Here is a 13728-nt window from a genome sequence, read left to right as displayed (position 1 = left end):
TGGTTTGTATGTTTGTACAGCTGACTAGTTCATAGTGTGACGACCTCTTCTGACTCAGTCAGTCTTGTCTCAGATTTATAGGTGTCTTGGTAGATTTTATTCACCATCCCAATGCAATAATAAAATATATCAACTGCATGAAATATATGACAACATTCAATGCAATGCCTTTTGGTGCGATACCACCTCACAAGAGCAGCTACAAGCGAGTGACCTTCACCAAATGCCACTGCTATCAGCCTAATGCTTTGAAAAGGGCACCGTGCCACCATATAGACACAGACACACACAAACAGCGAGATGGTCGTGGTGACCCAAATGCACAAGAACACACATACTGACAAACTCAAAAACGAGCAGTCTTATGGGTTATGGCATGGCTTACCCATCTCTTTCATCCCTTTCTGCATGAGCCACCATGCTGGATTAATTCCATCTGGATCCGAAAAGGTCTACTCTGTCGCTTTTAAGGAAATCCTCTTGAAGGCCAGTTAACAATGACGTTTTTGTGAGCAGTAAAAGGCCTCACTGTCAGAGAGGTCCTAGGCCCAGATAACAATGATTTATATTTAATATAGCCTAATATAAATACATGTTTCTTAAATTACATAAATGCAATGAAATATAATTTTGAATATATGAATATTACCTTTACATATATTCTCACTATTACAACAATGACTTATTGTTTGAATTATATACACAAATGCTTCTTTTTGGGGGATTAGTGCTTTATCTGTGGTTGCCATAGCTCTGTCACCTCGGTGCATAAGCAGACACAGCAGTCAGAGTGGCCTCTAGACAGGGGCCTCTTTGGGCTTTATCCGAGTGGGAGGTCGGCTTCCTGCGCCTGTGCTTCACCGAGACAGATCTGGGCATGTCGTTCCTTTCCTTCTTCCTCTTTTTAGCAGGCTTGGCCTTCAACTTGGTCAGCGGCCTCTCCGTGAGAGACACCGGTCCTGGTGTGCTGAGCATGCCGGAGTGTTGTGTGTGTGCGTTCCTGGTTATCCTCTGCATCTGTGAGGACAATCACTCGTGACATGGACGGGTTGAGGGGCCCAATGCTGGCCCCTGCTGATGTTCTGGGACGACTTCTCAAAGCACCAGCCACAGCACCAGCTGATGATGACGGTCAGGGTTAGAGTGATAGTGATGGTGCAGAAGATGAAGATGACTAAGAAGCTACCGATGCTCCACACGTCTTGGAAACCATCATCGGAAAGCTTGAAGAGGAGCCTCTCGTAGAGATAGGAGAGGTCCTTGGAAATGGCTGCCCCTTTTCCCATCTCTGCTTGGTCTCCTTAATCACCTGCAAGGGACAGTGTCAGTCCAAATGCCATCAGAGTTCCTACTGATATGTAATTATGAACATTTAAACAAACTTATACAGCTAGCTAGCTACCTTCTGGAAAACTGTGGGTCTTAAGTGTCAGTCTAAAAATGGATTAGGCCTACATAGCTGATTACCTCTTAATGTATTACTTTACAGTGTATTATTGTCCTTTAATAAGGGTGTTTTTTCTACACGTATCCAATGCCTGCAATACAACTAGCTAGTTTCTGTACATGAGCCTGCCAGCTAACAGTCCACCTATCCGTAGCTCTAGAGATACTGTAGTACTGTAGCTACTAGGCCTACATAGGATTATAAAGCGAGAAATATCGTCAACCGCGTAGCGAGGCAAGGAGGATTTGGAGGCAAAGCGAGTCAAGTTAACTTGAACAAAGTTCAATTCAAACGGAAGAATTTGGCTTCTTATTTGTTACTACTTACTTTTCCCCTTTCTAGCAATCCATGTTCAATCTGCTCAACAGCGCGTTTAACATTTTTCTGGCTTTATTTGAATAGAATGGAAATTCACATAGGAAGTTAAAGTAACCGTGGTAACGAGGTCAACGATTGTAATTTTTTTTTGCCGAGTTCCAAGAGAATATTTTGGGGAGGAAAAAATGCAATTTTCAGTCAACTCTATTTTTGATTCTATGTAGGCTATGTAAACCAGTTGCACTCAAAAGCCAGCAACTTTTTTTGTATCGGAGCCTGAGATTGGAAGGAGATCCGAACAGTACAAATGTTAGCTAACTAATTCCCTGGCAAATTCAAGAGAGCTAGTGCTCAGTCAAAGCGGACCGAATAAATAGACCTACAGAAATACACTGATCCATAGTCCACATTCATCATTATGAGAGGGCCAGGCTAAAGACGCAAGCCTATATCCTATGAGACCTAGATCTATGCGTGCTCAAAACTGTGTATGTGGGGAAGGAAAGTTGATGTTCTCTAGCCTAGCCTAGCCTACTGTAGGCTTCACATCAGAATTGGCCTCGTAGTGATATCTTTCCGAAACATAAACTATAGTTTACTGCCGTAGGGGTCAACAGAAACATGATCCAATATGATAATCTGAATCTTGGCAGTACATTAACGTATGCTCCCCCACCCCCGAAGCCTGTTGGTAAGACTCCAGCAGTCAAGAAGAAAGCAGTTCTCCCTGTCAGACCGTGCTCGGCCCCTGGTGTTGTGAGACGTGCCCGCGCCTGGGAGCTATCCAAGCCATAATGGTGCTGAACCTGCGGCTAGAGACTGCCGCGTCCAACAAATTACAAAACCCCGGAACAGCGCTCCTCGTTTGGGTTGAGCTGATCTGATGTACAGAAATGCATCGAAACAACGCTTTCTGGGTGACTTGAAATACTTGTCTCCTTCAATGATGGAAATTGGTAGGTTACCAAAAGGATGCTCAGTCGGAAGATATGCTCGCATTCTGGGGAGCCTGCCTCCATGCCAGGTCCATGACATCGAAGACGGTTCTTTCAGCCTTTTGTTTAAGGAACCTTCTCAGACATTAGAGGTATGTGCGGATAACCCCCCAATTCAAACTGCATCGGCTAGTCAAGCTGTTAAAACGTCGGACAACCACTGCCTATCCAGCGGTGGACCACCCCAGGGAAGGCTATACAGAAGCTCGGCAAACAGGACAACGGGGGACGGTAGTAGGCTAAATGGTCTGCGGGAAGCCCACAGCGACATGACGGCTATGAATCTTACATGGGATTGGGAGTGAATAGCCACCATCATACCTAACCTGAATCAGCAGGGTTGATGTGAGACCCGCGGTTGGATAAACAGGACTAATGAATGTATGGGCATGGCACGTTACAGAATCGATCGACAACAGAAGAGAGGGTTGAGGATGAGAAGGTCTGGACGGTCTGAAGTCCTTCCCTGGACGAAGCTATAGACTGAGTGGGTCATAGGCTATCATACGGTATGGATTCTGGCTGAATAACATGTTCAATAAGTTCGAGTGTATCCATGTTCTCCGAGGTAGAAGGAGATTATTGTGCTGGTTCATTAATTTTGTGATGTAGCGTGTAGGCGCTTTTGTTTATTCCCACGAATGGCGAGGTCGATTTAATCTCGTGTATGATAGGATGTAGCTAACCCGGACCAGAGTTGAAAGGACAGATGTGTGAGGTGGCGCGCGGACAACATTTCCCCATCGTATTATTGCCCACATCAGAACCAGAACGCTTTGGGGCGTTCATTTGAAAATCAACAATTGAATGTCATGATACTGATACAGCTCAACAGGAGAAGCAAGAGAGGAGAATGGTCTCCCTGATCCTGCAACACAGTAAGCTTGTCTATTATATCTATGTACCTCAGCGGCGCTGCTCTGATATTCAATCTGTCCACACCTGTATTCTCACATCTGACCAGACGGGCACATGTTGTTGTCTCTCGGGTGATTGTATGGTGCTGGGGATCTCTAGGCCACACACCGATGCAGCTCCGCCGCCAGGGCAAGCCCAACGGCCGCTGTTGCGTTTTGTTCAGTGACCTGAAGGTTTCTTATTCAGGCCGCCGGCCCCGCCACCGGCATCAAGCCCCATGAACGGGCAAAACAACGAAAGCAATGCGACCGGCAATGCTGCCAACACGAACGACTCAACAGCCCAGCATGCACCTGCGCCACCGGCAGCGGGATCTGCCGGGACGGATCAGCCGAAAGTGGTTGAGGACTGGCCGGCCACGGGGCAGGCAGGACCTCTGGACTATGGCAGTTCATCGGAGGACTGTTCCAAGGAGAAGTTTGACGAGGGGATGTCGGTTAACAGCTGCACGGACAGCGGCTCAAGGACTCCCCTATGCCGGATCTGCTTCCAAGGGCCTGAGCAGGTGAGACAATATGACTAGAGAGTTCTAATATTTGATTGGCTGGGATGATGAAGAGTGGTCTTACAACTCTATAGTATTCTCTCTCTCTCTCTCTCTCTCTCTCTCTCTCTCTCTCTCTCTCTCTCTCTCTCTCTCTCTCTCTCTCTCTCTCTCTCCTCTCTCTCTCTCTCTCTCTCTCTCTCTCTCTCTCTCTCTCTCTCCTCTCTCTCTCTCTCTTCTCTCTTCTCTCTCTCTCCTCTCTCTCTCTCTCTCTCTCTCTCTCTCTCTCTCTTCTGTCTTTCCAGTCTAAGCCTTGTGTTGATACTTTACACACACACAGGAGCAATTACACGCTTGAGAGGACAGGTAATGATTTTCTCACGGCCTCACACACCCACAGCTCACTGGCGGAAATCCCTGGGGGGGGGGGGGGGGGCGGCACAACCCCCCCCCCCCCCCATTCCTAGGCAAAATACGATTTGTCCCCCCAATATACATTACAATGTGGGTAATGTGTTACAGCACTTCTTTTGGTGCCCCCCCTCAACAAATGGCTCTTGAGAAAATGTCATGTAATTGTCCCGTCCCCCCCAAAGTATATATGAGATTTTCGCCCCCTGCCACAGCCATGTTGACTCGGTGTGGGTTTCAGTAACCCACGCTTGGTCTTAGATAAGGAGAATAGCCCTTGTGCTTGCCTTCGGGTCATTGTGACCCACCTTTTGCACCACGACGGTGGGTCACAATGACCTGGGAATGGAATGTAAACTGGTGGGAGGGAAAGATGGAGAGAGAGAGAGAGAGAGAGAGAGAGAGAGAGAGAGAGGGGGGGGGGAGGGGGAGGGAGAAATTGAGTGAGGGCGATGTGGAAACGGGGAGCGATAGACAGAGGTGGAGACAAGGAGATATGGGGAGAGAGGGGGAAATGGAGACACTGAAAGAGGGAGACATGGACAGCGATGGAGAATGGGAGAAATTGAGATGAGATGAATGAAAGGCAGATTGAGGGGGAAAAACATGCAGCAAGAAGTGGAGCCACGGTGGTCTGAAATTATGGATTTATGATGTATGGTGTGTGTATGCCGCAGTTAAGATGAAGAGAGAGTCCAGGGGTGAGGATTGGGCATGGCTGAATGATCTCCTGCTCCACTCAACCATTCAAAGCCCTTTCTCTCACTCTTGGCCTGCATGCCACTCACATAAAAAATAGGCCTTTTCCTGTGCACACACCGACCTCAGTTTCCCACCCCCACCACTACCCCCCAGCCCCAGTTCCAGCCTCAATCCCAGCCCCAGTCCCAGCCCCAGCCCCAGGTCCAGCCTCAATCCCAGCCCCAGTCCCGGCCCCAGCCCCAGCCCCAGTTCCAGCCTCAATCCCAGCCCCAGTTCCAGCCCCAGCCCCAGTTCCAGCCTCAATCCCAGCCCCAGTTCCAGCCCCAGCCCCAGTTCCAGCCTCAATCCCAGCCCCAGTCCCGTCCCCAGTCATGGATCAATTGATAGTCCCAGTCTAAGTCCCTGTACCTGTCCTAGCCCTAGCTACTTTCAGTCTGTCTGTGTTTTAATGACCGTCAAATGATGTCACTCTGCCTTTGGCAGCTTTCATCTCTAGCCTTCTGAGCGCTCAGCAGGAATTGAGTGTGTGTGTGTGTGTGTGTGTGTGTGTGTGAAAGAGAGAGAATGTGTTTAGGAGGTCCCATGCTTAGGAGTGGCAGGAACCTAGTTAGTTTGGACCAGTGAGTGTTAAAACTAGGGGCACCGGCTACACCAGCCTTTGCAGTCACGGTGGCCCTTGAGCAAGGCATTCAAGCCCAAACCTTTTAGACGACTTGTAGTAGCTCTTGGGCAGGGCAGGGTGCAGACTGATGGCGTTAACTTTATCTTTACCCTGTATCTCCTCTCTCTCTCTCTCTCTCTCTCTCTCTCTCTCTCTCTCTCTCTCTCTCTCTCTCTCTCTCTCTCTCACTCTCACTCTCACTCTCACTCTCACTCTCACTCTCACTCTCACTCTCCCTCACTCACTCACACCCTCTCTCACACCCTCTCTCACTCACACCCTCTTACTGTCTGTGTATCCCTCTATTCTTTCCTCCTCTCTATCTCTCTTACCCTCTTAAACTCTGTCTCCCTCCATCTCTGTCTCTCTATCTCTATCTCTCTCTCTACTCTTTGATAGGATTAGAACTGACTGGTTCATGGTAGAGTGCTCTGATTTCAAAATCGCACCCTTACACACATACAGAAATACACACACACGGGGGCATACACATGTACACACACTTACACTTTCACACATAACAGGATTAGAGGGGTAAGGATTAATCTCGGAGGAGGTGTCTGCTCAAAACAGATTACATGAGCTTTGGGGAGGAGAGAAACCTCACCCCAGATCACGTGAACACAGGGCACGCACACTTAGACAGATCCAACCGCCTACACCCACACTCCAAGAAAACAGAAGCAGTTGCTCCAGTTCGATGCGATGAAGTTGAGGCGTGCTTGGTTCGCCACACCTGACGGCAGAGGTGGCCCACTTCGGGGACTATTTATTTGGTTCTATCGTCTGGGATACGACAACCATCAACCTGCAGGCTTTCCTGTTCCGTCCTGTAGGGGGAGCTACTGAGCCCGTGCCGCTGTAGCGGGTCAGTGCGCTGTACCCATGAGCTGTGCCTCATCAAGTGGATCAGCGAGAGAGGGTCGTGGAGCTGTGAGCTGTGCTACTACAAGTACCACGTCATCGCCATCAGCGCCAAGAACCCCCTTCAGGTGTGTGCGAGGAGGACGTTGAAGGACGTGCGTGTACACACAAGCGTGTGTGTGCGTGCGTGTGTGTGCGTGTGAGTCTCTGTGTACGTGTGTTCGTGAGGGCGTCTCTGTGTACATGCGTGTGTGTGTGTACTTCTTTGTAGGTGTGTACTTCTTTGTAGGTGTGTGTGTGTGTGTGTGTGTCAGTCTCTGTGGTGGCGTGTGTATCCTAACCCTCTGTCCTCCGATGGGGCTCAGTGGCAGGCCATCTCCCTGACGGTGATCGAGAGGGTCCAGATCGCGGCGGCGGTCCTGGGGACCCTGTTTCCTGGTGGCCAGCATCTCCTGGCTGGTGTGGTCCTCCATCAGCCCCTCGGCCCGCTGGCAGCGCCAGGACCTGCTGTTCCAGATCTGCTACGCCATGTACGGCTTCATGGACCTGGTCTGCATCGGTGAGGAGAAGGGCTAGAGCTGGGGTTGGGGCTAGAGATGGGGTTGGGGCTAGAGATGGGGCTGTGACTGGGGGTAGAGCTGGGGTTGGGGCTGTGACTGGGGCTAGAGCTGGGGTTTCGTCTCGAGATGGGGCTGGGTTGGGGGGTTAGAGATGGGGGTTAGGGTTGGTGCTAGAGATGGGCAGGTGTCGAGGCTGAGGACAGAGGCTGGGCATGGGGCTGGTGGTGTAGCTAGGGCTGAAGGAAAGAGTGGGGCTGAGGTTTAGGTTGAGGCTGATACTTCAAGATACTAAGTTTAATTGGCTACTGGAGTCTGAGACAGTCAATGACTGGGCACTCTATGTAGTTATTAAACCTAATAAACACACACCTACACACACAAGCATGAGTGGGCCCTTCTACAAGGTCCAAGCTGAACAAACTAATCAAGTCCGGCCCATGAGTACTTATTCACACACGCAGACACCCACACACACACACAAACACTTACAAACACAAATCCCATCCTGCTTTCCTAAGCAGTAATTGAGAAGGAGAATGTGACTCCCACAGTGGGGAAGATATAATTAAAAGATAAAGGTGTGTGTGTGTGTGTGTCTACAAGTCAATGTGAGTCCGTATTGGTGTGCATGGTATGTCTGTTAAAATGTGTTGGCAGGAGTGTATGTCTATGAGTGTGTGTGTGTATGACGTGTGTGTTTGTGTGTGTGTGGAGTGGAGGTCCAGTAGCTGTTGCCTCTAGTAAACCCAACCATCATGTCTGGTGGCAGCACCATCTCTGAGCTAGGAGACATGGTACCCTCTGTGTTACACACACTAGGTGGTGTGTGGGTCGTGTGTTGCATACACAATCAAGGACATAGCAGATATTGTGGTGCATAAACACTAAAGGACAACATACTGTAGGTAGTGTTATATACACACTAAAGGACATACTAGGTTGTGTGGGGATGAACCAGAACTGGAAAAATACAAACAAGGATAGAATGTTTTAGAAGAGCATACATGATTTGTGACACAGAGGAGAGGCAGGTCATATGAGATGATCTCTTCCGAGAGGAAACAAGGGCTTCATGAATAGGCTCGAGAGAGCAAGCTGCATCGCTTCATCTGTAGTAGTTCACACACACACACACCACACAAACACACACCACACAAACACACGCCACACACACACAGAGTAAATCAATGGGAGAGTCCCTCCAGAGCTCAGCGGTGATGTATGTCTTTCCTGGAGAGTACTGATGGGCCAGATAAATGAACCCTTCACTGGAGGAGAGAAGGGGAGGAAAGGAAGGGGTGGGGACGGGAGGGGAGTAGAGCACAGGATAGGGGGTAAGAGGACAAGGGAAAAGAAGAGAAGGTGAGGGGAGAGGAGAGAAAGGGGATAGATAATCCAAGAGATGCCACCTACCGCCACCTACCGCCAAACCTATGAGGTAAACGTGCCAAACCGCGTCCTCACCATCATGCACACAGGGGTCAGGTTTCCAAGCAACAGAGGGGGTCCTTCCCCATCAAGGCTTTGCCATCATTTAAACAGCAAACGTGTTTGTTTACGTGTGTGTGTGTGGATGTTTGTGCCCAACCTCCCTCCCGCTCCCCAGCTCTGATCATCCACGAGGGGCCTTCTGTATTCCGCATCTTCAACCGCTGGCAGGCTGTTAACCAGCAGTGGAAAGTCCTAAACTACGATAAGACCAAAGACACGGAGGACCACCAGAAATACGGCCCCCACACCCAGGCCCCCGGCCCTGCCCAATCCCAGGAACGGTGCCTCGTCTGGGGCCGGCCTCGGGGACGACCCGGCCTCCCCCTCCACCTCCTCCCTCATGGCTGCAGTCGCCGCCCATGCCCTGGGCACCGCAGCGACCGCCTCCACGGCAACCACGCAGGACTCTTTGTCGGAGCGGAGCAACGGACAGGCGTCGTCGTTAACGGACCGGCGGCATCATCATCCTTATCATCACCACTGCCCCTACAACCTCCTCCATCTGCTCAGCCACTTCAGACAGCAGGCCCCCCGGGTCGCACAGATCCAGCCACAGGTCCTCGCCCAGGTCCCAGCTGAGCCCAGCGAAGGCAGCCGAGAGCTGGTCATGAGAGTTACTACGGTCTGAGCTCGGTTGAGGCCTAGTGGCTGTTTGCCGAGACAGGCGTGGAGGAGAGCGAAAGACTCTACTGCAGAGATGGGACTAGGTCAGACACTGGGTGTGGGGGTCGATTCGGTTTCCTGTGTTTGTAACAACAGACGATGATGTAATAAAATACGTTTTTTCATCTGTGGATATGATGTTGGCAGGGTGTCTAAACAAGGTCTCCCTCTCAATGTGCCTGTCCCCCCTCTCCCTTCCTTCCTGCTTTTATACTTATCTCCTCTCGTAGAGTAGTGAGTTAGTTTTTTTTTCCTAGCCTGTGCTTCTCAATCTGTGACGGTCTCCATTCTCAATACTGGGTGTCTCTCTGTGTTGGTCTCCCTCTCTCTCTCTCTGTGTTCTCTCCACCACTCTCCTGACCTTACAGGCCTGAGACGTGACAACAAACTCAGCCGCTGGAAACAGGACACGCTGTCAAAGCATCACTTTTCTTTATTCCATTTCCTCCATTCACAACAATTCAAAACAAACAAAATGCCACTGAATTTCCATCTTTCTCATTTTATTACAAAATCATTTCAAGAGCCAAAAGTACAAAGAGTTGTTGTGTTGGTGACTGCCACGAGGGTATTGCTTGCCTACAGACTCCCAAACAAACCAACCAACCCTTCGATCATAACCCCTGACCCTAGTGATGTGAGGCGTCATTCGTTAGAAAACCACTGATTTGAGAAGACCTGGACGGGTGTCAGCTATGTAGCGGAGAACATGCTCTCATCTATCCCGTCGTGTTAGAGCACAGCCCTGCTCCACGTTCCTTCATCTCTACCCAGCACCATGTGAATAACACGGCTACATGTACACAGAGGAAGCTAAATGGGTTACACAACCTAGCCAGTCCCTGCAACCACACACACACACACACACGTTATTGGATCTCCACATGTGATTCATCATCAGAGGACTGGCAGAGCAGAGGAGTGTAAAAGGTAATCCAAGGTCCTATCTTCTCTCCCCCTCCCTCCCTCTCCTCCCCTCTCCCCTCCCATTTCCACACACGGCAGAATATCGTTTGGGCTAGGTCCCAATGGGGCTGGGACAACATACAATTCAGGCCAGGGGTGTGTGTGTGTTTGGGTAGGGGTCTTTTAAAATCTAATTATGTCCCAAAAATGTACAAATATAATCAGACATATAGAAATGGAAACACAAACACAACCCCCACCCCCACCCCCGTCAGTGGTGTCTATTAGGTTGGATATTTAAGGCAAAGACTTCCTTGTAAATGGAGTCAACATTCAGCTATGGGAGTTGTGTACTAAGGGTTTTAATACACATTACATTGAAGGACTGGATCAGTTAAATTCAGGTTTTAGCTAAATGCAATAGCTGTAATAGAAATCTGTCTATGCATACAGCTATATTGTGTGTTGACTATTATAATACAATGGTAATCATCCTTTAAAGCAATCTGTCCAGCGACAATGATTTATTCCTGAATTGGAGTTAAAACTGAACTGACCCCGGTCAAGAGTTTACCGTAACAGTTCAACATGGGACACGTGATATGATGTAACATGCTGGCCACATGGAAACCTTCTTCTTTGAGGGTGAAGGCACAAGAACACATCCTTGTTATTGGAGAACCGTACAACCTCCCAGCCAATCCCGTAGCTTGATACTGGAGGGTGGGAGTACCAAAGGGAATAACCCAAAACAACAAAAGGAAAAAAAACTAATGGGGAATGTTGGGTCTAGTCTACTCATGTCTGTCTGTCCCTAAGCCCATTCCTCTGTCCTCCACTTCCTATTGAGGTCTTCGTGATCCTGGACCCAGGTGGTGGTGATGTCACAGGTCAGGGGTCATCTACTCCAGCTCTACCAGCAGGTCTCCTTCCCCCACAGTCTCTCCAGGCTTACAGTGGACACTCTTCACCTGGGATGAGGCAAACAACATCAACATAATCAACAACAACAACAAACACAATAACATCAACAGAAAGTATGGCTCGGGGGTGGAGTGTTTGAAAGGAGATCAACAGGTTGCAGGTTCAAATCCCTCCGCTGTACTTCTCTTTCGATAAAGGTGTCTGTTAAATGAATACATTATAACATCATCATCGGTGAGGTTAGGGTTACCTTGGCAGTCCTGGCAGCAGTCATGCTGTTCTGCATCTTCATGGCCTCGATCACACAGATCTCCTGGCCTTCAGCCACCTGGAGAACATCAACATGATAGAACCCGGTTCAGTTGAGGAACATCAACATGACAGAACCGGTTCAGTTGAGGAACATCAACATGATAGAACCCGGCTCGGCTGAGGAACATCCACATGATAGAACCCGGCTCGGCTGAGGAACATCAACATGATAGAACCTGGCTCGGCTGAGGAACATCAACATGATAGAACCCGGCTCGGCTGAGGAACACCAATCTCACACGGACATCAGACAGGCCTCGAGCTGCAGCTAGTCATCAGGACAGCAGACATGGCCTCATTAGCAGGCGCCACCGTGCACATGTAATATTCAGAACAACAGCTATCTCCATTACTGTCTGTGGACGTGTGCAACTGAGTGGAACAGAAAAGTGTGTATGTGCATGAGTAGGAGCAAGAGAAAGGCTGTGTGTGTGTGTTACTTAGTGTATTGATTTTGGTCAAGGCTTACTATGGATTTACTGTAACCTGTAAAAGTATGGCACAGTGTACAGGTATAAGTGTGATGTGTGGCCTGTTTACGTGTGACCAGTACATGTGTACTGTCTCCCCCCCCTTCGAGAAAAGGCTAAAGATGCACTTGTTCAGGGATTACAACGGTACTTAAGAAAGATTTGTTGGATCTGATGTTAGGTTATTTCCTCAAGGAACACAATGACACTTATTGAGTGACTTGTTGCACTTGTTGGTTAGTTTTTAACTGATTTAACTACTTGTACTCGCTGTAAATTATATTATTGTTGCCTGCTTTCCTACAGGTAGGCTACACTCTTGCACTTTTGAGGTTCATGTTGTTTAATTTGTCATTTGTTTAACTACATGCTCCTATGTTTCTTCGTATTGGCACTTATTTGCTTTTCACAATGTATGCTTCATGTTTTGGTTACCTGCAATGTTTTTGGGTCTATCTCGTTGTTTATGATCATTGACCTATGCACTTTTGTAAAGCTCTCTCTTGGAAGTCGCTTTGGATTTAGCGTCTGCTAAATGAATAAATGTAAATGTGTTCTTAGCATGTGAGAAACGGATGTGCATGTTCTCACCGTGTCTCCTGGCTTGACGGAAACGGCTACAACTGAACCGGGCATGGGTGAGCGCAGGAGGCTGCTGGTGTCTTCTGGAACCTTCTCTGGCATGTAGGAACTCAGCGCGGCTGCCTGCTTACTTAAGACACGCACCTTGAACTGCAAACACACGCGTGCGCACACGAGCAAAGGAGTTACTTACACTGTCCAGAAGATGGCAGTGACAATCCCTCACCCCCTACACCTACGCAAACCCCCCCCCACACACACACACCGCCATCAGCCACCCGACAGTTCGTCCATCTAACTTTGCTTGTACACTCTTAAGCAACTCATTAAGTGGCTGTTTAATTTAAATGTGGGCAGTTCTGAGTGGGTTGCCTTGGCCTCGTTAAGCTTTGGCTGGATGCTAATTGCATGCTAATTAGAACAAGGAGACTGCTCCGATGTGTGTGTGTGTATTGTGTCTATGTGACTTCCGAACTTTGTCAGAGCTCGGTTCTCCACAGCTGAAAATTCCCCAACCTCCTCCCCAAAACATGAACATAAGTCATCCCTCCTCTCCCCTCGTCCGGGATGAGGTGACCTGCTGCGCTCCTGAATCAGGACCTGTCGAGGGACGCCGAGGCCCCGGAGAGCTCCACAACCGACGGGGAAACACACGCTTTCCAGGAATTCATTCGAGGAAGCCGCACAGCAACTTAGACACACGTCCGCATGCAAATATAGCAACAAGAGAGTGTGTGTGTGCGCATCACCCCAAGTCAAGAAGGGAGGGAAGTAGGAAGATCCTGACAGCTGTTTGCCACAACAGTCCACAAGACACACAGGGGACACACACACACACACAAACACAAGAATAGCAGGAAGCCATTAAGCAGTCCATTAAAGAGTTTAAAAGGCCAGGCTATTAGTGACTGGTCTGATCTGACCAGGAGGGGGCCTTTTTTTACACAGGCCGGTCTCAACCTCTGACCTCACTTCCTGTTCCTGCTTCCTAAACCTCATGTGGGGTAGGGAGAGGGACTT

General features: G+C 49.1%; 2 protein-coding genes across 2 annotated transcripts in view; one reads left to right on the top strand and one right to left on the bottom strand.

The window, feature by feature from the left end:
* The first annotated feature begins 3659 nt into the window (after window positions 1-3659).
* On the top strand, window positions 3660-9479 carry marchf4a (membrane-associated ring finger (C3HC4) 4a). Its single transcript, XM_067261020.1, is given in 8 exon segments — window positions 3660-3849; window positions 3852-4183; window positions 6773-6928; window positions 7166-7231; window positions 7233-7359; window positions 8967-9110; window positions 9202-9386; window positions 9420-9479. Coding segments are annotated over 8 exon segments (1260 nt in total).
* A 1014-nt stretch (window positions 9480-10493) lies between these two features.
* The window catches only part of pcca (propionyl-CoA carboxylase subunit alpha), a gene marked incomplete in the record, with an annotated part of 14634 nt that continues 11399 nt past the window's right edge, over window positions 10494-13728 (bottom strand). The window contains 3 exon segments of the mRNA XM_067260045.1: window positions 10494-11391; window positions 11595-11672; window positions 12718-12858. Coding sequence (XP_067116146.1) covers window positions 11323-11391; window positions 11595-11672; window positions 12718-12858 — 288 coding nt within the window.

This window comes from Osmerus mordax, chromosome 22, assembly GCF_038355195.1.
Source record: "Osmerus mordax isolate fOsmMor3 chromosome 22, fOsmMor3.pri, whole genome shotgun sequence".
Lineage (NCBI taxonomy): Eukaryota > Metazoa > Chordata > Actinopteri > Osmeriformes > Osmeridae > Osmerus > Osmerus mordax.
This window is presented reverse-complemented; position numbering and strand designations above follow the sequence as displayed.